The following is a 19128-nucleotide window of genomic DNA, read 5'->3' as shown; positions in this document are numbered from 1 at the left end:
AGGGGTGTTGGACGTCAGGCCTGCAGGCTAAATCCAGCCTTCTGGGATTTTGCTGGGATTTCGGCTCTGCCTTTGCTGGGATTTCGGTGGCTGAAATCTTCTCCCAAACTGAATTTAGCTGAAAGAGGTTCAACATCCGTGCTCCAGAAGGTCTTACCCAGCCTTTCTCCAATCTGGCGCCCTCGAATTCCCATAGCCATCGCTATGTGGGTTGGGGTGAATGGTGGTTGGGGTCCATCATACCTGTGGGATACCAGGCCAGGGTGGGTGGGTAAGGCTGCCTTAATATATAAGCAGCATAAATCTGAATGTCTCCGAAATTCAAAAGGCAGCTGGACAACCATCTGTCAGGGATGCTTTAGGGTGGATTCCTGCACTGAGCAGGGGGTTGGACTCGATGGCCTTGTAGGCCCCTTCCAACTCTACTATTCTATGACTCTTTGAAAATCATCCTAAAAACATCCTAAAAGCATATTAAAAGCATCCTAAAATTCCACTGGATAGGCCTGCCGGAAGAGATCAGTCTTGATAGTTTTAAAAGACTGTTTTTAAAAGACTGTTAAGTTGACGCGTCTCCTCCGTCAGGCTCTTCCACAGTCTGGGAGCAGCAGAAGAGAAGGTCCCCTGGGTAATGGTTGCCATGTGTTTCACTTCTTTACGCTACCCTGAGCATCTAAAGGCTGAAAGCTGGCGTGGTGATCGAACGATACTTTTGATTGCTAACAATAATAACAATTCTAGCAACGTGCCTCTTTGCAACGCCGTCTCTTCCTTCGCTTAACAGCCAAATGCGATTGTTTGGGAGGAAGTGCCGTGGAGCTCGGCCGTTGCCCGGAGGTCTGCTGTGGTCTTAGCAGTTCAGCTCCGGCAAAGTTGGCTGTTGCCTCTCCTGACACCTTCATCCATGGTTTCCCCTCTGCTGTGCTACTTGCTTCCTGTTGAAAGAAACAGAAGCTGAGCAGTGAAGACCCGAACCAGAGCTCTTTGCAAGAACTCATCTCCTTCTGCAAGTTGGCTTCATCCACAGTTTCCTCTCGAACTTTGCTGAACAGCAGGGCAACCGAATCCTGGCAAGGCGCTCTGTTTCAACCTGAGTTGCTCAGCTCTTGCAAAGCTGCCTTTTGAGGTGTTGCTGTGGTTGTTTTCTGTATGGCATTGTTTAAGGAAATCTTCAGTCCAGGAGTTAAACATTCATAGCTCCGAAGGAGAGGTACAAGCCACTATGGTCCTAATGCTCGAGGATCTTCTCCCACAAAGGTGGAGTCAGCCAGGAAAGAGTTAATAGTCTGGGTTCGAATCTTTGCTCAGCACAAAGCTATTCCCTATCTCTCATTCTGGACTACCTCAAAAGCATTGTTGTGAGGAAAGGATAATAATAATAATAATAATAATAATAATAATAATAATAATAATAATAATAATAGTTGTTTTCTCATCTCTTTGTGGTAAGATGTAGGTTCTCCTCATTACATATGGGAGCAGTGCTTCAGAAACAAGTGTTTTTATCAGGGTGGATAAAAATCAATGATTTTTTTTAAAAAAAAAAGTCGGATTTTTTTTTATTTAAATCGGATTTTTTTTTTTAATAAAATGTTTTTGGAGGAAAAATCTATCTAAAGGGAGTTTTCTATTTAAGATACATTATAATCCAAATCTTTATTCCTCATGAAATAAGGATTCGTTTTTAATTACGTAGCATGAGGCTGTATAATTCATGCCATGTTTAAATTTGGGGGTAAATGGATTCCATGAATCCATTCACCATGTCATGCTCTTCCAGAGGTTTCTGTAAGATGATTGGGCAATTTTTCTATCTAGAAGATATTATCACAGATGCTTGGTTTTACAGTTCTCAAAACTGTGAATTTTTGTCTGCAGAGATCATAATCCCATTGTGCCTTTGCAAATCTATGTACACAGAAGCAACCCTTTACCTCTTGAGTGCTAAGTTTCAAAAAATTCAATGAATAGAGTGCGCTTAGAGGCGGGGGTCACATGATTAAATCGAGTCTTTCTAAGCAGTGATTTAAATCGTGATTTAAACCATGATTTTAAACCAAATTTATTTAAATCAAATCCACTCTGGTTTTTATTTTATTTATTTTTGCATTGCAATGGACCAGTTTGAGCCAAATTTTTCCCCCAAAGCCCTTTTCCTAAGAGAATTTCTCAGGTTTTCTTTTTCTCGCCTCGAAGGAAACACACAAAGGTACCACACGAAAGAAAAATGCACACTCCCCCCCACACACACACGCCCATGTTCACTCCTTAATTATTTTAAAGAAATTCACATTTCAACATGCACTTAAAAAAAAAAAAAAAAAAAAAAACCAATGCATTTTCCAAGCGCAATCACAAATCCGGGAACATTGTGCAAGTATTTACACCGGAAAATCCGATCCTGGTCTCATTCGGGGATGCAAATGGGGGCACATTTCACCAATTCGCGTAGCGACCCGAAATTCGTCCGTATTCCGCGAGCTGGAAGTGAGAGCAGTGCAAGGGTGCCCCCTAGTGGACTGAAGTCCGCATTGCACCTCATGCTGGTCCCTAAGAGGAATCTAAATCTCTGGTGGGCAACTAGTGTTCCCAAAGGGCCGGAAAAATGGCAAAAAGGGAAACGGGCCAATAACTCAACCCTTGCTGGTAATGTGGCTGAGGGAATAGGTTTGCTCCCACAGAGCGTTCCCTGTTTTCTCCATCTGTTTTATCTATCATTTGGCAATAGCCATAGGGAGATAGCATCCTTTGGGAAGGGCTGATTTTGGCCCAGAGCCTACCAACTGTGGAGGCTGAGTCATGGCTGCTAATACTCTCCGAAACGAAGTTCAGGTTCAAAACAGAAGGCCCTGTCCGTGTGCCTAGCCAGCCACGGTCATCTGATCTACACACACACAGGCCGGGGGCTCAACTACACCAAGCAGGATATTCCACTATGAAAGCAGTATGAAAGCGGTACATAAAAGGCAGGAGCCGCACGACTGCTTTATTGTGGTATTGAAGTGCACTGCAGGATCTACGCTAGTGCTTTATTGTGGTACTGAAGTGCACTAATAACTGTTGGAGCCCATGACCCATCTTCACCAAGCAGGATATTTCAAGCAATACTACAAACGAGAAGGATCTTGGAATTGTTGTAGATCCCAAGCTGACTATGAGCCAACAGTGCGAAATGGCTGCAAGAAAGGCCAATGCTATTTTGGGCTGCATTAATAGAAGTAGAGCTTCCAAATCACAGGAGGTACTGGTTCCTCTCTATTCGGCCCAGGTTAGGCCTCATCTAGAGTATTGTGTCCAGTTCTGGGCTCCACAATTCAAGGACGCAGACAAGCTGGAGTGTGTTCAGAGGAGGGCAACCAGGATGATCAGGGGTCTGGAAACAAAGCCCTAGGAAGAGAGACTGAAAGAACTGGGCATGTTTAGCCTGGAGAAGAGAAGATTGAGGGGAGACATGATAGCACTCTTCAAATATTTAAAAGGTTGTCACACAGAGGAGGGCCAGGATCTCTTCTCGATCCTCCCAGAGTGCAGGAGACGGAATAACAGGCTCAAGTTAAAGGAAGCCAGATTCCAGCTGGACATCAGGAAAAACTTCCTGACTGTTAGAGCAATGCGACAATGGAATCAGTTACCTAGGAAGGTTGTGGGCTCTCCCACACTAGAGGCCTTCAAGAGGCAGCTGGACAAGCATCTGTCAGGGATGCTTTAGGGTGGATTCCTGCATTGAGCAGGGGGTCGGACTCGATGGCCTTGTAGGCCCCTTACAACTCTGCTATTCTATGATTCTATGATATAACACTATGAAAGTGGCATTAAAGTGGTATATGGTATGTGTCAGTGGGCCCCAACAGTTGTCAGTGCACTTCAATACCGCTATAAAGCAGCAGTGTGGCTCCTGCCTTTTATATACCGCTTTCATACTGCAATATCCTGCTTGGTGTAGATGAGGTCCAACAAAATGGCCACTCATATTCCCCTCTCCCCCGTGAAAGTCCTTTTGAGTACAAGGGTGGAACATACCTCTGGTTTTCATTGTCAATGCTCACCTGTCCTGCGTCGGTGCTGCGTTCGAATCCATCGTGACCAAAATGGGTTTAAAAGTGCCGGGTATGAAATTGTGACGGTACCCCCTTTGCACCTGGGGGGGGGGGCACGGAGGACATCCAGTTCAATTTACATTTCGTCAGAAAGAATACATTGAGGTGGAAAACGGATATGCATTTTGAAACTCCCACCCGAGGAAGGAGCAGGCGTACTTCTTTACGGCACCGCAAGCAGGAGACCTGATTTTGGCTGCCATTTTTTCCCCAGAATACCCCCCAACCATCGCATCGCTCTGGGGGATTTGGTGGGAGGAGAGGAAATGGTTTCCGTTGGTGCCATTTACCCGTAGGTTCTCCAAAATGACTCTGTTGTCGGGGTGTTCTTGATTTAAAAAATGGTAGCCAACAACCAAGTCCGCCCAAAAATCAATCCTGTCCGCAAATAATAAAAAAGAGCTGGTTAAAAAAATACGAGTAACAAATGTAAGTCCGACTGATGAATAATAAAACTTATGTGCTTTTAATGAATTGTACCACAAAACAAGAGGAGGTCTGAGGGGCAAAGCTGAATGCGGTAATGTTGTCTCTCGCTGATCCGGTCAACTCTTTTTCCTCTCTCACCATAGCCCAGATAGAGGTGATCCCTTGCAAAATCTGTGGAGACAAGTCGTCGGGCATTCACTATGGGGTCATCACTTGTGAAGGCTGCAAGGTGAGTAAAGGTCGACTCCTCAAATCGCTTTGAGCTTGCCACCAGTTCCCTCTTGTAAATGCACCGTTACACGATGGGGGATACTTGGATCAGCAATGCTACAAATGAGAAGGATCTTGGAATTGTTGTAGATCGCAAGCTGAGTATGAGCCAATGGTGCGATGTGGCTGCAAGAAAGGCAAATGCTATTTTGGGCTGCATTAATAGAAGTATAGCTTCCAAATCATGTGAGGTACTGGTTCCTCTCTATTCGGCCCTGGTTAGGCCTCATCTAGAGTATTGCGTCCAGTTCTGGGCTCCACAATTCAAGAAGGACGCAGACAAGCTGGAGCGTGTTCAGAGGAGGGCAACCAGGATGATCAGGGGTCTGGAAACAAAGCCCTATGAGGAGACACTGAAAGAACTGGGCCTGTTTAGCCTGGGGAAGAGAAGATTGAGGGGAGACATGAGAGCACTCTTCAAAGACTTGAAAGGTTGTCACACAGAGGAGGGCCAGGATCTCTTCTTGATCCTCCCAGAGTGCAGGACACGGAATAACGGGCTCAAGTGACAGGAAGCCAGATTCCGGCTGGACGTCAGGAAAAACTTCCTGACTGTTAGAGCAGTACGACAATGGAACCGGTTACCTGGGGAGGTTGTGGGCTCTCCCACACTAGAGGCATTCAAGAGGACAACCCCGTGTCAGGGATGCTCGAAGGTGGATTCCTGCCTGGACTTGATGGCCTTCTAGGTCCCTTGCAACTCTGCTGTTCTATGATTCTATGACAGCCGTGCCATCAACTTAACATCATTCTCTCTCCCTTCTAAAGACCAGACGCCAAATCCCTTGGGAGCCTCATTCCAGGGGTTAACAGGCCTGAAGGCAAATGGTAGTGAGGTCAAAACACCCCCAAAAGTCCCGCAAATCTTAGCTTAAAGCTCTTACTGCGAGTAACTAAACCTTAGGAGAGGAATTTCGCTACCAGGACAGGTTTAATATTCTAGTATTGGAATGTCCATTTTCACTTCGAACCCCACCACGCACCGTACTTTTACAGGGAGGTGTTTCAGCACTCCCAGGGAGTTGGCAAAACCAGGGGGTTCATCACGCCCCACACGCACGCGCACCCTGCCCACGGGCTACCGTGCAAGACCATTGAGCTGCAATCCGGCCTCGCAGACCCAAGGTGGGTTTAGGCCCGGAGGAACCCTCTTTCCTGTGTGTCGGTGTCGTCGTCCCGCCTGCACTTTGACCCTCCCGTTCTCCCGTTCCAGGGGTTCTTTCGTCGAAGCCAGCAAGGGAATGTGACGTACTCTTGCACCCGGCAACAGAACTGCCAGATAGACCGCACCAGCCGGAACCGGTGCCAGTACTGCCGGCTGCAGAAATGCCTCAGCCTCGGCATGTCCCGAGACGGTAAGGCCCACGCAACAAAAGATCGCTCCGTTTTCTGGAGAAGCCCTCGTTTTCCGCCCTCGCTCCTCTGCCAAACCCCTCCCGGACTGGCCCGAAATGATTTTTCAGGTGGGGGAAGAAACTCGGTAGTTCAGGGTTCCCCAGATCTTGGGGCCAGATTTGGGAATTGGAGACCGTGCTGTGGGCGCCACCGCAAAAGGCCGGAACACGGGATCGCTGCTTTGGTGTCTACCTGTCACACCTGTGGACCTTCAGCTGCCTCTGTTGTTGAATTTGGCCAATTGCTGGTGGTGCAGTACGGCTAAAGCTTCTTTTGAACAAATGTATTGGCAATGCCCCCTAGTTGTTTCTCTTTGGGAGGAGGTTATTACACCGATAAATTTAGTACCGGAACAGTCTTTAGTATTCAATGATGTACAAGCTCTTTTAAATTATTTACCTGCCCCATGGAAATAAAGAAATAGCGTAAATGGGTTCCCATTTTTTAATATACATGCATGGATAGGGTGACCATGTGAAAGGTTATTACACCGATAAATGTAGTACCGGAACAGTCTTTAACATTCACTGATGTACAAGCTCTTTTAAATTATTTACCTGCTCCCTGGAAATTAACAAACAGCATAAATGGGTTCTCTGACTGATGGTACAACACTGGAAGGATAAATACTCACCTCCCATAACCCAATGGATTAAGGACTTTCCAAAGCTTTCAATATTTGAATGGGTGGAGGATAGGTGCCACTTTCAAATGGATTCTTATTTGGATATTTGGTCCACTGTTGTTGAAACTCATGAATATTTACTAGAAAGTTGTATGCATTTCTTAAGAATCCATGTATAGGGTGACCCTATGGAAAAGAGGACAGGGCTCCTGTCTCTAACAGTTGCATAGAAAAGGGAATTTCAGCAAGTGTTATTTCTATGCATGCAGCACCTGGTGAAAGTCCCTCTTCATCACAACAGTTAAAGCTACAGGAGCCCTGCTCTCTTGACCAGATACATAAAAAGGCAGGGCTCTTGCAGCTTTAACTGCTGTGATGAAGAGGGACTTTCACCAGGTGCTGCATGCATAGAACTAACACCTGCTGAAATTCCCTTTTCTACGCAACTGTTAAAGGGACAGGAGCCCTGTCCTCCTTTCCATAGGGTCACCCTATACATGGATTTGTAAGAAATGCATACAACTTCCTAGCAATTGTCCAGAGAATCATTGGTTGAATGTATTTCTCTTCCCAGCGGTCAAATTTGGCCGAATGTCCAAGAAGCAGCGGGACAGCCTCCACGCCGAAGTTCAGAAGCAGCTGCAGCAGCAGCAGCACGGCGGCGAGGCTCCGGCCTACTCCTTGGGGGTGGCCAACGGGCAATTGAAGCTGGCTCCCCCATCGGACCTCCTGGAGGCCTCGGCCTGTTCCACCGTCCTCTTGAACGGGCAGGCCCGCCTCAGCCAGTCCCCGGACGAGACGGCCGCCTTGGCCTACTCCAACGGCTTCGCCAAGTCCCAGAGCCTTCTGGGGGAGGATCTACGGGCCCCGTTCTCCAAGGGTTACAGCCCGGAGCGCATCAAGATGGAAGGCAAGAGTGGCTATTATTCCCTGGAGATGCAGGCGTCGCCAGAACTCTCGCACCCGGACGCCAACGGGGCAAAGCAAGTCGGCAGCCAGAGCCTCGACTTCTACACCACCCCTAGCTTCACCAGCCTCTTGGAGTCGCCAAACTCTTCTCTGACGGAGATCGGTGAGTGGCACAGAGATGCACTCCCCCCCTCCAGGCTGTGAATGTGTTAAGGGCCCCTGATTGCCCCTGCCGAATAAGATGAAGCAGGTGGCCACCAAAGACAGGGCCTTTTCAGGGGTGGCACTCTGGTTGTGGATGGTAAGGCGTGCCCCTAGGCACACAACCGCGTAACAGTTGCATCTGACCACATTCGTAACAATTTTCAAAACAGTGACTTATTTTATATAATAACGACAATTGTAAGGCAGTTCAATCAAACAGAATAGTAACTAGGGCTGTGCACAGACCCCCCAATCCGCTTCATGGCCCGATCTGGAACTTCCAGATCAGGCCCGATCCTCTTCGGGCCGTTCCACCCATCCCCCGCTCCGCCAGGTAAGCCAACGCCCACCCCGCCCCCTTACCTGTGTTTGTCGTCGCGGGCTTCAATTGAGGCCCTGGCTTGAAGCCTCTTCACTTCCAGCTTCAACCAGGGCCTCAATTGAAGCCCACGATGGACCGCGATGGACACAGGTAAGCCTCTCTCCTCCCTGCCCCCTTACCTGGCTCCGTCATCGTCGCCACAGGGATTGCAGCGGCGGTAGCAGCGCCAGATTGAGGCGATCCTCTTTGCCTCGATCCGCGGGGGGGGGGGGGGGGACTCTCTTCGCCTCTGCCTTTTCCAGTGGCGAATCAGGCCGCCTCGCTATTGCTTCTCCAACCCGAAGAGAAGCGGATCACAGCTCTAATAGTAACGTCAATTATAAAACGGTTCAATCAACCAACACAGAATAAGGAGTCAATATGACTTCCCAAACATTACATGGATAACAGAAATACTGTTTTTAACATCCCTACATTGATGTCGTTACGATAGGCTGAATTATTTTTATGACAATGCAATTATTACCATAGACGGAATTATTTCTATAACAGGAATCCGGATAAGCGTCCCGTTTCGTGCTACTTCCTCAGATATACGGTCACTAAGGGTCGCCATGTACGAGGATAAGCCGTGAGGCTGGAGATAGTAAATTCAAAACTCCTTTTAATTATCCGTCACCTTCCTTCTACGGGAATTCCCTTTTGCCGGGCTAAGAATTCATTAGCTTCAAGTCGGCGAAACGGCAATTCTGGCCACCTTGATTACGGTCTTTTTCAGGCTGGGGAAAGACTTGTTTATTCCACCATGCTCTTTAGCACGTGTGGGTTTGGTTTGGTTTTCAAATCACTCCGTTCGTGCTTTTTAAATCGTACTGCGCTGCTGTTGGCTTAATTCTGCCGCTGTTTTTTTTTTATTTTATTTTGGGTTTTGTGCGGAGTTTTACGTTTTTACCATCCGCGGCCAGCAAAACGGGGAAAAGGTCTACGGTTTGGGAGACCCTATCAGATTGGCAAATTTTGTCCCGGCGACATAGCGGTCTTCTCTTTCGGCAGTGGCTGTCCTTTCTCCCCAGAAGGCCCTCTGTGTGACGCTGCATTATCACGTGGCGGCATTTTGAGGGGCCTTCTGGGAAAATGCTCCCTCCCCGCCGGCAGCCTCAAGTGACAGGAAGCCAGATTCCAGCTGGACATCAGGAAAAACTTCCTGAGTGTTAGAGCAGTACGACAATGGAACCAGTGACCTAGGGAGGTGGTGGGCTCTCCCACACTAGAGGCATTCAAGAGGCAGCTGGACAACCATCTTTCAGGGATGCTTTAGGGTGGATTCCTGCATTGAGCAGGGGGTTGGACTTGATGGCCTTATAGGACCCTTCCAACTCTACTATTCTACGATTCTATGATCAGGAAAAACTTCCTGACTGTTAGAGCAGTACGACGATGGAACCAGTGACCTAGGGAGGTGGTGGGCTCTCCCACACTAGAGGCCTTCAAGAGGCAGCTGGACAGCCATCTGTCAGGGATGCTTGAAGGTGGATTCCTGTATTGAGCAGGGGGCTGGACTGGATGGCCTTTAGGCCCCTTCCAACTCTGCTATTCTATGATTCTATGATATTCAGCTGCCAATTGGAGAGGCTCCTTCTGCCACACGCTAACGGGGGAAAGAGCTATAGAAGACTTGCTTTGGATGCCGAAAGTTGATCTATGTCCAGTTCCCTGTCTTGAAACAATGGTAACAAATGAGTCTTGAATTTTGCACACGCCCACTCTTCTTTCTGTGGTGCAATAGTAGAAGGACAGGGAAGGCAGAGAGCTGGCAGTTCAGTTCTCGGCTTCTCTTGCGAGCGGAAGCCCTGCTGTCTCATGACCCATTTCCTCGTTGCCTTCCCCAGAACACCTCACGCAGAATGTCCTCAAATCCTATCGGGAGACCTGTCAGCTGCGTTTGGAGGACCTCCAGCTCCTGAGGTGGCAAACATTCGCCAGGGAGGAAGTTGGAAGCTACCAGAAAAAGGTGAGGTGCCTTGACATCTTGCAGAGGGGATTCCGCTTCTGCAGGAACAATCCTGCCTGAATCCTTGGAGAGCCGTTGCTGCCGTTCAGAGCCAAGAACACTTGGATGGACGGACCAAGATTCTGATTCTGCAGAAAGCAGGTTCCGAGGTTCCAAGATGAACCGACGGTCTGATTCAGCGTCAAACAGCTGCTTCTCTAACCGCCCTTCCCTCTTTCTCCCCCCCCCCCTCTCTCTCTCTTTCTGTCGGCCAGTCCGTGGAAGAGATGTGGGAACGTTGTGCGTGCCGCATCACCGAAGCCATCCAGTACGTGGTGGAGTTTGCCAAGCGGATGGGCGGCTTCATGGACCTATGCCAAAACGATCAGATTGTGCTCCTCAAAGCTGGTAAAAGCGGCGCTCGTTTCCGGATAATTCTGGCCACTCGTATTCTTCCTACAGTGCCATCGTTTTAGTCCCGATATCTCCGTGAAAGTGGCTTCCTAAATTTATAACGCCTGATCTCACTTGCACTGGATGAATTTGACACAAACGGTATAACCTAATGGGATCTGAGTCGTATAACCTCAAGTATAACCGGATGGAATCTGAGCTGGCGCTGACCGAACAAGAAAGAGATCTCGGGGTTGTGGTGGAAAAGCTCGATGAAAATGCCCGCCCAGCGTGCGGCCGCTGTAAAGAAGGCAAACTCCATGTTAGGCATGATAAGAAAAGGAATTGAGGATAAAACGGCCAGTATCGTACTGCCTTTATACAAATCTATGGGGCGACCACACTTAGAATACTGTGTACAGTTCTGGTCGCCACACCTAAAAAAATGGATATTATAGAGCTGGAAAAAGGGCAGAAAGGGGCAACCCAAATGATTAAGGGACTGGAGCATCTCCCCTACGAGGGAAGGTTGCATCAACCGGGATAGTTTAGCTTGGAAAAAAGGAGGCTATGGGGAGACATGATAGAGGTGGACAAAATTAGGCATGGTATGGAGAATGTGGAAAGGGAGACCTTTTTCTCCCTCTCTCAAAATACTAGAACCCAAAGGGGTCGTCCCATGAAGCTGAAGGGTGGGAGATCCAGGACAAATAAAAGGAAGTCCTTCTTCGCACAGCGCAGAGATAAATTGTGGAACTCACGACCACAACATGTAGTGATGGCCACCCATTTGGATGGCTTCAAAAGGAGGTTGGGTAAATTCCTGGAGGCGAAGGCTGTCCATGGCTACTAGCCCTGATGGTTGTGTGCTATCTCCAGTATTCGAGGCAGTAAGCCTGTGTGCACCAGTTGCTGGGGAACATGGGCAGGAAGGTGCTGTTGCACCCTGTCCTGCTTGTCCATCCCTGGCCGATGGCTGGTTGGCCACTGTGTGAACAGAGTGCTGGACTAGATGGACCCTTGGTCTGATCCAGCATCAGGGCACTTCTGATGTTAGAGAAGAGAACTTCCTGACTGTTAGAGCAGTACAACAATGGAATCAGTTGCCTGGTGAGGTTGTGGGGTCTCCCACACTAGAGGCCTTCAAGAGGCAGCTGGACAACCATCTGTCAGGGATGCTTTAGGGTGGATTCCTGCATTGAGCAGGGGGTTGGACTCGATGGCCTTTAGGCCCCTTCCAACTCTGCTATTCTATGATTCTATGATTGCCGCACCACTGGGCCTCATCCACGTAGGAAGCGATTTTCGGTGGAAGATAAGCTCAGAGAGAGAGAGAAGAGAGTAGAGTTCCCTGCCCACAAAGACCTTCCAGTCTATATGTTGACTGTTTCAGAAAATCTCATTTCGGCTTGTGGGGAGGGAACAAACCAGTTAGGCTCCAGAAATTTTGGGCTACAATTCCAATCAGTCCCCACCAGCATGGCCCAATGGTCAAGGATGATGGGTTTTGTAGTCCAAAACAGCTGAAGGGGTGAATTTGGGTGACTGCCGAAAGGAACGCCGTCATCACCTTTTATCTCCGCCTCCCAGGAAATGACCACCCAACTTGCCCGCCATCAACGGGGTTCCCCGTTTGGGCTCCACTCTCATTTTTAAGAGGGTTTTGAAGGAATCTCTGTGTTCTCTTCCTATTTAGGTTCATTTTTTAAAACATTTGGGGGTTTTCTTTTTCATTCCTTTCTTCCTTCCTCCGACCTCTTAGGTGCCATGGAAGTGGTGTTAGTGAGGATGTGCCGTGCCTTCAATTCCGAGAACCGGACGGTCTTCTTCGAGGGCAAATACGCTGGGCCGGAGCTCTTCAAATCCCTCGGTACGTGAATGAGGATCGTCTCGGGACAATATTTGTCTGCTGATTGGCCCTGAGGTCGAAAGGAGGGTGGAGAAAAAGGGAAATCCATCTTGGAGAGTAGGTTGTGGTTGGAGTAGGCCGGGGGAACAACATGAAAACATGGAAGGAAAATCCAGGGTCCAGCTAACCCAAGAGCCATCTTGTCCATGAAGGGCAAGTACTTCTTCACAAAACGCAGAGTTAAATTATGGAACTCACTACCACAAGATGTAGTGATGGCCACCAATCTGGGTGGCTTTAAAAGGGCTTGGATAAATTCCTGGAGGAGGAGGCTATCCATGGCTACTAGCCCTGATGGTTGTGTGCTATCTCCAGTATCCGAGGCAGTAAGCCTGTGTGGCCCAGTTGCTGGGGAACATGGGCGGGAGGGTGCTGTTGCACCATGTCCTGCTTGTTTATCCCTGGCCGATGGCTGGTTGGCCACTGTGTGAACAGAGTGCTGGACTAGACGGACCCTTGGTCTGATCCAGCATTAGGGCCCTTCTTATGTTTTTATGATTAGGAATGGGGGAGAAATTTGTCCAGTTTGCGTTTTTATTCAAATGTACCAAATTTGCCCTACCCGGACCCGTCCACCGGGAGCATTTTGTGGGTGCCGTACCCCAACAAGGAAGGCGTTGGCTGCAAAGGGACGCATTGTAAGTGCCCTGTCTCTGGAAAAGCAAGCAGGTTGTGATGATTTTCTGGAGAGGGCCGGGCAAGGCACATTTATTTACCATGTGAATATTCTCCACGTGCGCCCCCCCCCCCCCATTCCCCGGGTTTCTGAAATCTGACCCTAGTGATCTGCTTTGTCGCTGATTTGGAGGGGGTTTTCTCGTTCATTTCCCAGGCTGCAACGAACTGATCAACTCCATCTTCGACTTCGCACAGAGCCTGTGTTCGCTCCACTTTTCCGAGAATGAGATTGCCCTGTTCACGGCGCTGGTGCTCATTAACTCGAGTAAGAAAGAACAGCATTGAATGGAGCATTATAACTGTGCAATGCTGGAAAGGGTTTCTGGGGGTGGGGAAGGAGGACGCCTGTCTTTTGTAGGGGATTTTTCAGGTGAACTTCATTTTTAAAAGGTTCGGAACATAGGTTGCCTGGAAGCATGAGTTCCAGCAGTACCTTCCATCAATACTTTTTAAATTCCCAACTCGTAGGTGAAAGGAAGAACCAGAGATAGACCCCACACACACACACACACAATGATTAATTTTTACTCAGACTCACAAACTCAAGATATTAGAACCCAATGGGGTCATCCTATGAAGCTGATTGGTGAGAGATCCAGGACAAATAAAAGGAAGGACTTCTTCACACAGCGCAGAGTTAAATTATGGAACTCGCTACCACAAGATGTAGTGATGGCCCCCAATTTGGACGGCTTTAAAAGGGGGTTGGATAAATTCCTGGAGGTGAAGGCTATCCATAGCTTCCAGCCCTGTTGGTTGTGTGCTACCTCCAGTATTCAAGGCAGGAAGCCTGTGTGCACCAGTTGCTGGGGAACATGGGCGGGAGGGTGCTGTTGCACCATGTCCTGCCTTGTTGGTCCCTGGCCGACGGCTGCCTGGCCACTGTGTGAACAGAGTCCTGGACTAGATAGACCCTTTGTCTGATCCAGCAGGGCTCTTCTGATGTTCTAATGTTATACCTTTAAAACATTTATTAAAACAATTTAAGGAAGTTAAACCCATACATGAACCTCCATTCTGCAAAGCAAATTAAAAGAATATACTCACAAGTCTGGCTATTTTCTGGAGAACAAGGTCTTTGCTAAGACAAACACAGACAATCACACCCCCAATGACAACACCAGTATATATTTTATTTTTCATTTTTTAAAATTTATTATTGCATTTATATCCCACCTTTTTTCCTCCAAGGAAGGCAAGGAACATAATCCTCCTTTCCATTTTATCCTCACAACAACAACCCTGTGAGGTAGGTTGGGCTATGAGTCCGTGACTGGCCCAAAGTCACCCAAGTGGGTTTCCACGGCTGAGAGGGGATTAGAACCCGGATCTCCCAACTCCCAGTCCAACGCTTTAGCCACTACACCACACTGGCCTTCTCTTGGACTCTTCCCCCTGCTCAAGAAAAACCATGGTCTTAGGCCTAGCAACTAGGCTCAAACCAGTGCTGAAAAAGTCAGCTTAAGTCTTGATCGTTTGAGAGAAGAAAGCAAAATATCTGTATACTCACAAATTCTGCATCTTACTCCTCTGTGTTCAGACTTAAATACCCTTCTCAAAGACAAAGACCTCCCTCCTAATACATATTAATTTACTCTAAAATATCTAAGTCTATTGGTCCACGTCATCAATTTAGGTCATCCTCTTCTTCCCAGAGTGTTCCATCCCTTCTGACCTATCGTATTTCTTCGATTCTAAGACGCACACTAATTTCAGTACCACCAACAGAAAAAAAGGCTTTGATTCTAAGAAATAATAAACGCACCCGCGATTCTAAGACGCGCCCCGTTTTTAGAGATGTTTACATGCGGCGGGGGAAAGCGCGTCTTAGAATAGAAGAAATACAGTATAATGTTTAGCTCAAAACTGGACATCACTTCTGCTTTTCATGTGGTCAGCTGTCTGGTTTACGTCTCTGTTCTTCCGGATTTTCTAAACCACAACTCTACCTTTCTAACACCCCGGACTTTTCGCCTAGTTTCTTTAAGAGGAATGCATACAGTTGGTACAAGTTCTTACGATTAATGTCTTGGAGCAATAACAAATTATATTTCCAAATCATATTTTATCAGACCTTATCTACACCAAGGCATCTAACTCTTGATACACTGTTTTAGGTGTGTATTCCTACTTGCTCTCTAACTATTAAAGCATTACCCTTATCACTTGTACATCTACTTAATCCCATTCTAAGGATCCCACCCCTCAAAGCTTCTTTCTCTGTGCTATGCCAACAAACTCTTATAACCCCACTCTTACACATATTCAGTGAAACTGTAAATGAAAAATACCAGCCTGCATTAAGATCACATGAGGAAGGCTTCTCGGCACTCCTTCCGCAAGAGAAGTACATTTAACATCTACGAAAAGACAGGATCTTCTCCGTGGTGGCACCTCGACTTAGTAATACCCTCACCTGTCGCCAAAGTTGCATTCTTTTTGGCACCAGGTGTTAAAGTGTTCCCTTTGCACTGGCATTTTAAAACAAACATCATTTTTTTAAAAAAAAAATCCATTTTTCAATTTCAGTGTGTGTCCTTATAGCCGATTGAAATAGTTTTATTTTAAGTTTTTTTAAAACAAAAACAAAACCCAACACATCTCCCACTACTCAACCCCACCCCCCAAAAAGCATGCTGGAACAGCTTTCATTCAATCACCAAAACAGGCAGTATGTATTGATACAGATATCAGGGGGCCAGGAGAAGGACCCGAATTCTATAGGGCCAGACACCCTTGGCTTAAGAAGAGATCTAGGGAAGGTTGCTGCATTACTTTAAGGAGGCCAGAACTGGACACAATACTCTAGGCCTCATCTTGAGTACTGCGTCCAGTTCTGGGCTCCACAATTCAAGAAGGACGCAGACAAGCTGGAGTGTGTTCAGAGGAGGGCAACCAGGATGATCAGGGGTCTGGAAACAAAGCCCTAGGAGGAGAGACTGAAAGAACTGGGCCTGTTTAGCCTGGAGAAGAAAAGATTGAGGGGAGACATGATAGCACTCTTCAAAGACTTAAAAGGTTGTCACACAGAGGAGGGCCAGGATCTCTTCTCGATCCTCCCAGAGTGCAGGACCTGGAATAACGGGCTCAAGATAAAGGAAGCCAGATTCCAGCTGGACATCAGGAAAAACTTCCTGACAGTTAGAGCAGTACGACAATGGAACGAGTTACCTAGGGAGGTTGTGGGCTCTCCCACACTCGAGGCCTTCAAGAGGCAGCTGGACAGCCATCTGTCAGGGATGCTTTAGGGTGGATTCCTGCATTGAGCAGGGGATTGGACTCGATGGCCTTGTAGGCCCCTTCCAACTCTGCTATTCTATGATTCTATGATTTTTATGGCCCCAGGTGAATGGCAAGGGTAAAAAAAGTCACGTTGTCACGTTGGCAAGGGTGAAAATGTCACGGGTTGCAAATGGTTCTTTTCAGTTCCTTGTTCTCCCTTGCAGATCGCCCCTGGTTGCAGGAGAAAAGCAAGGTGGAGCGGCTGCAAACCAACCTGGAACTAGCCTTCAAGCACATGTTACGGAAAAACCACCGCGAAGGCATCTTGGCTAAGGTGGGCATCAGTTGAGGGCTGTGAGCGAGGGGACGGGGACAGCTTAGTGAGCTACCTGGGACAGTGGGTCCTGTTCAGAAGACACCTAAAACCATGGCTTTAACCATGGTGGTTAAGCCAGGAAGCCAGGCTGTGTTCAGAAGACGCCTTAAAACACAGCTTTAACCATGGTGAATAAAGCAAAAAGCCTTATTCACCGTGGTTAAAGCCATAGGTGTCTTCTGAACATGGCCTGGCTTTCTGGCTTAACCACTGTGGTTAAAGCCGTGGTTTAAGGTTTCTTCTGAACACGGCCTGGCTTTCCGGCTTAACCATCATGGTTAAAGCCATGGTTTAAGGTGTCTTCTGAAAGGAGCCTGTGTGTACTTGAACGTTAGAATCCTACAGGGCTCGGGTACACACCGTTTTGTCCACAAGGGCCCCATGTGAAGCTGGTTGGACTGGAGGCTGCGTGAACATGAATCTTCATGTGCACACACACACACACATATATATAATCACACATCCCTTCCGTGCGCTCCTGCGTACATGCGGGTGCACACGCAGGCTCACACGTGGACAAGTGGGCTTTTGAAAAAGTGCAGGCACAGAACACGTACCTTTGAAACCATGCATAGCCCCCACCAAAACATGTATATTTGGGGGAAATGTGCACAAAAATAAATACGGATGTTCACGCAGGCTGGAAAAAAAAATGAAAACGAAACCCAGAATCTGCCATCTCCGATGCCAGAATGGGATAGGATGAACTTAGCAGGGGAGGATGGGGGGGGGGCGGCGGAATGAGAAACTGAGCAAAATTGAATGTGACAGAATCACCCGTTGCCTGCGCATCGGCGCACCTTGGAAATTTCCTTTCAAGACCTGGCGCGTTGCTTTGGACGAAAGAATGCCAGAACCTCGAGGGCGATCGCAACTTGATTTCTCTCTCTCTTCCTTTTCGTGTCTGACAGCTGCCCCCCAAGGGCAAACTTCGGAATTTGTGTTACCAGCACATGGAGAAGCTCCGTTCTTTCCGTCAAATGTATCCCATCATTGTCCACGCCGTCTTTCCTCCGCTCTACAAAGAGCTCTTCTGTTCAGACTGCGACCCACTCCAGGGAGCAACAGGGGAGTAAGGTCCCCCCGTCCCAGCGAGGCGAGGACTGCATCCAGAGGTCCCTTGCTGCGCTCTGCTTTTCTCCAACTTCCCCTCTGGGATCTGACGCCAGAGCGGGAAGGGCGGTAGAACACCGAGGCCAAAATTAAAGAGTCCACCCTCGTGCATTCCCGCTCGGAAAGTGCATTGAGGAGCAGCAGGACGGGGCGTGGAGGACTGGCTCTTGTGCTTATCCCACCGCTGACACCAATTGTGGTACGCAACCTCAAACCTGTCGCGTCTCCCCTAAAGAAAAGTGGAGTGGGCCCATGGCTGCCCTGCCTCGCCCCAGGTTGGGTTGCAGAGGATCCGCAAAGGTTCACGAAGCGCTCGGGAAACATTCGGACAACACTCGGAGGTTCGCCGCCCGTTGAAGCGCCAAGTCTGAATGCGTCGGAGGGTCTTGAGGACAAACGGTGCTTCTGCAAGGAAGACGCTTTCGCCATGACGTGGTCTCATCGGAGGAACGGATTCCAATTCGCTGCCCACGTTACAACGCCGTGGCCGATAATGGCCGAATCGGATAGCCCAGAAATACCTCATTTTGCTGTCTAAAGGCATGAGACTCAACCAAGCTGTTTCCCCCCCCCCTTGAAACCAAGTTTTTAAGAAATAATATTATATATATATTGTGGACAAATGTGGTTCTATAAGATAGATCTCTATTTTTCAGTATCTGCTTCTGTATTTGATAACGAAGGAGTTGCTATCTTCATTTCTCTGTCTTTTTTTCTCCTTTCCCTGTTCCCGGTGTCTAAAACAACTGCAGGCCAACTTCTCAAGCTAGATTCTAATAACCAGCAACTAACCAGAAATCCCACCCCAAACCCTGTTGATTTTCGCTTTGTTTTTGCTTTTAAGCGTTTTTAAAAAAATTATAACCACAAAAACTATTTTAATAGACACACACAGAGAGAGAAGTATTGTACAATAATATTTATCCAACTCTCTTCAGCGGCTTCTTGTGTGCCCAGGGAAATTCCTGGCATGGATCCATATGAAACTGTTTACACAGGGGTCGGCTGAGGTGGATCAAAGTGCGCCGGTAGGTGTCTAGATGATTTGCAGCAGGTCAGCAAGAGTTTCTGACTCCAGATAGCAGCAATCGGCGTGCCCGTCGTAAAGCAGGTTGCTGAAAAAGAAGGTTGTGGCCTTTGGGATGGATGTTCTGGTCCTGATGACAAATCGTTGGGTTGAGCATGTGTCCAAGACA

General features: G+C 48.0%; 1 protein-coding gene across 1 annotated transcript in view; it reads left to right on the top strand.

Moving 5' to 3' along the window:
* RORC (RAR related orphan receptor C) overlaps positions 1 to 18829 on the top strand; it is a 51932-nt gene extending 33103 nt beyond the window's left edge. The window contains exons 2-10 of the mRNA XM_063146026.1: positions 4670 to 4755; positions 6010 to 6151; positions 7391 to 7888; positions 10141 to 10262; positions 10517 to 10649; positions 12397 to 12504; positions 13376 to 13486; positions 16668 to 16777; positions 17731 to 18829. Coding sequence (XP_063002096.1) covers positions 4670 to 4755; positions 6010 to 6151; positions 7391 to 7888; positions 10141 to 10262; positions 10517 to 10649; positions 12397 to 12504; positions 13376 to 13486; positions 16668 to 16777; positions 17731 to 17895 — 1475 coding nt within the window. The 3' untranslated portion in view covers positions 17896 to 18829. The remainder of the gene's footprint in view (positions 1 to 4669; positions 4756 to 6009; positions 6152 to 7390; positions 7889 to 10140; positions 10263 to 10516; positions 10650 to 12396; positions 12505 to 13375; positions 13487 to 16667; positions 16778 to 17730) is intronic.
* Positions 18830 to 19128: the final 299 nt, after the last annotated feature.

The sequence above is a fragment of the Elgaria multicarinata genome, chromosome 21 (genome assembly GCF_023053635.1).
Source record: "Elgaria multicarinata webbii isolate HBS135686 ecotype San Diego chromosome 21, rElgMul1.1.pri, whole genome shotgun sequence".
Classification (NCBI taxonomy): Eukaryota; Metazoa; Chordata; class Lepidosauria; order Squamata; family Anguidae; genus Elgaria; species Elgaria multicarinata.
This window is presented reverse-complemented; position numbering and strand designations above follow the sequence as displayed.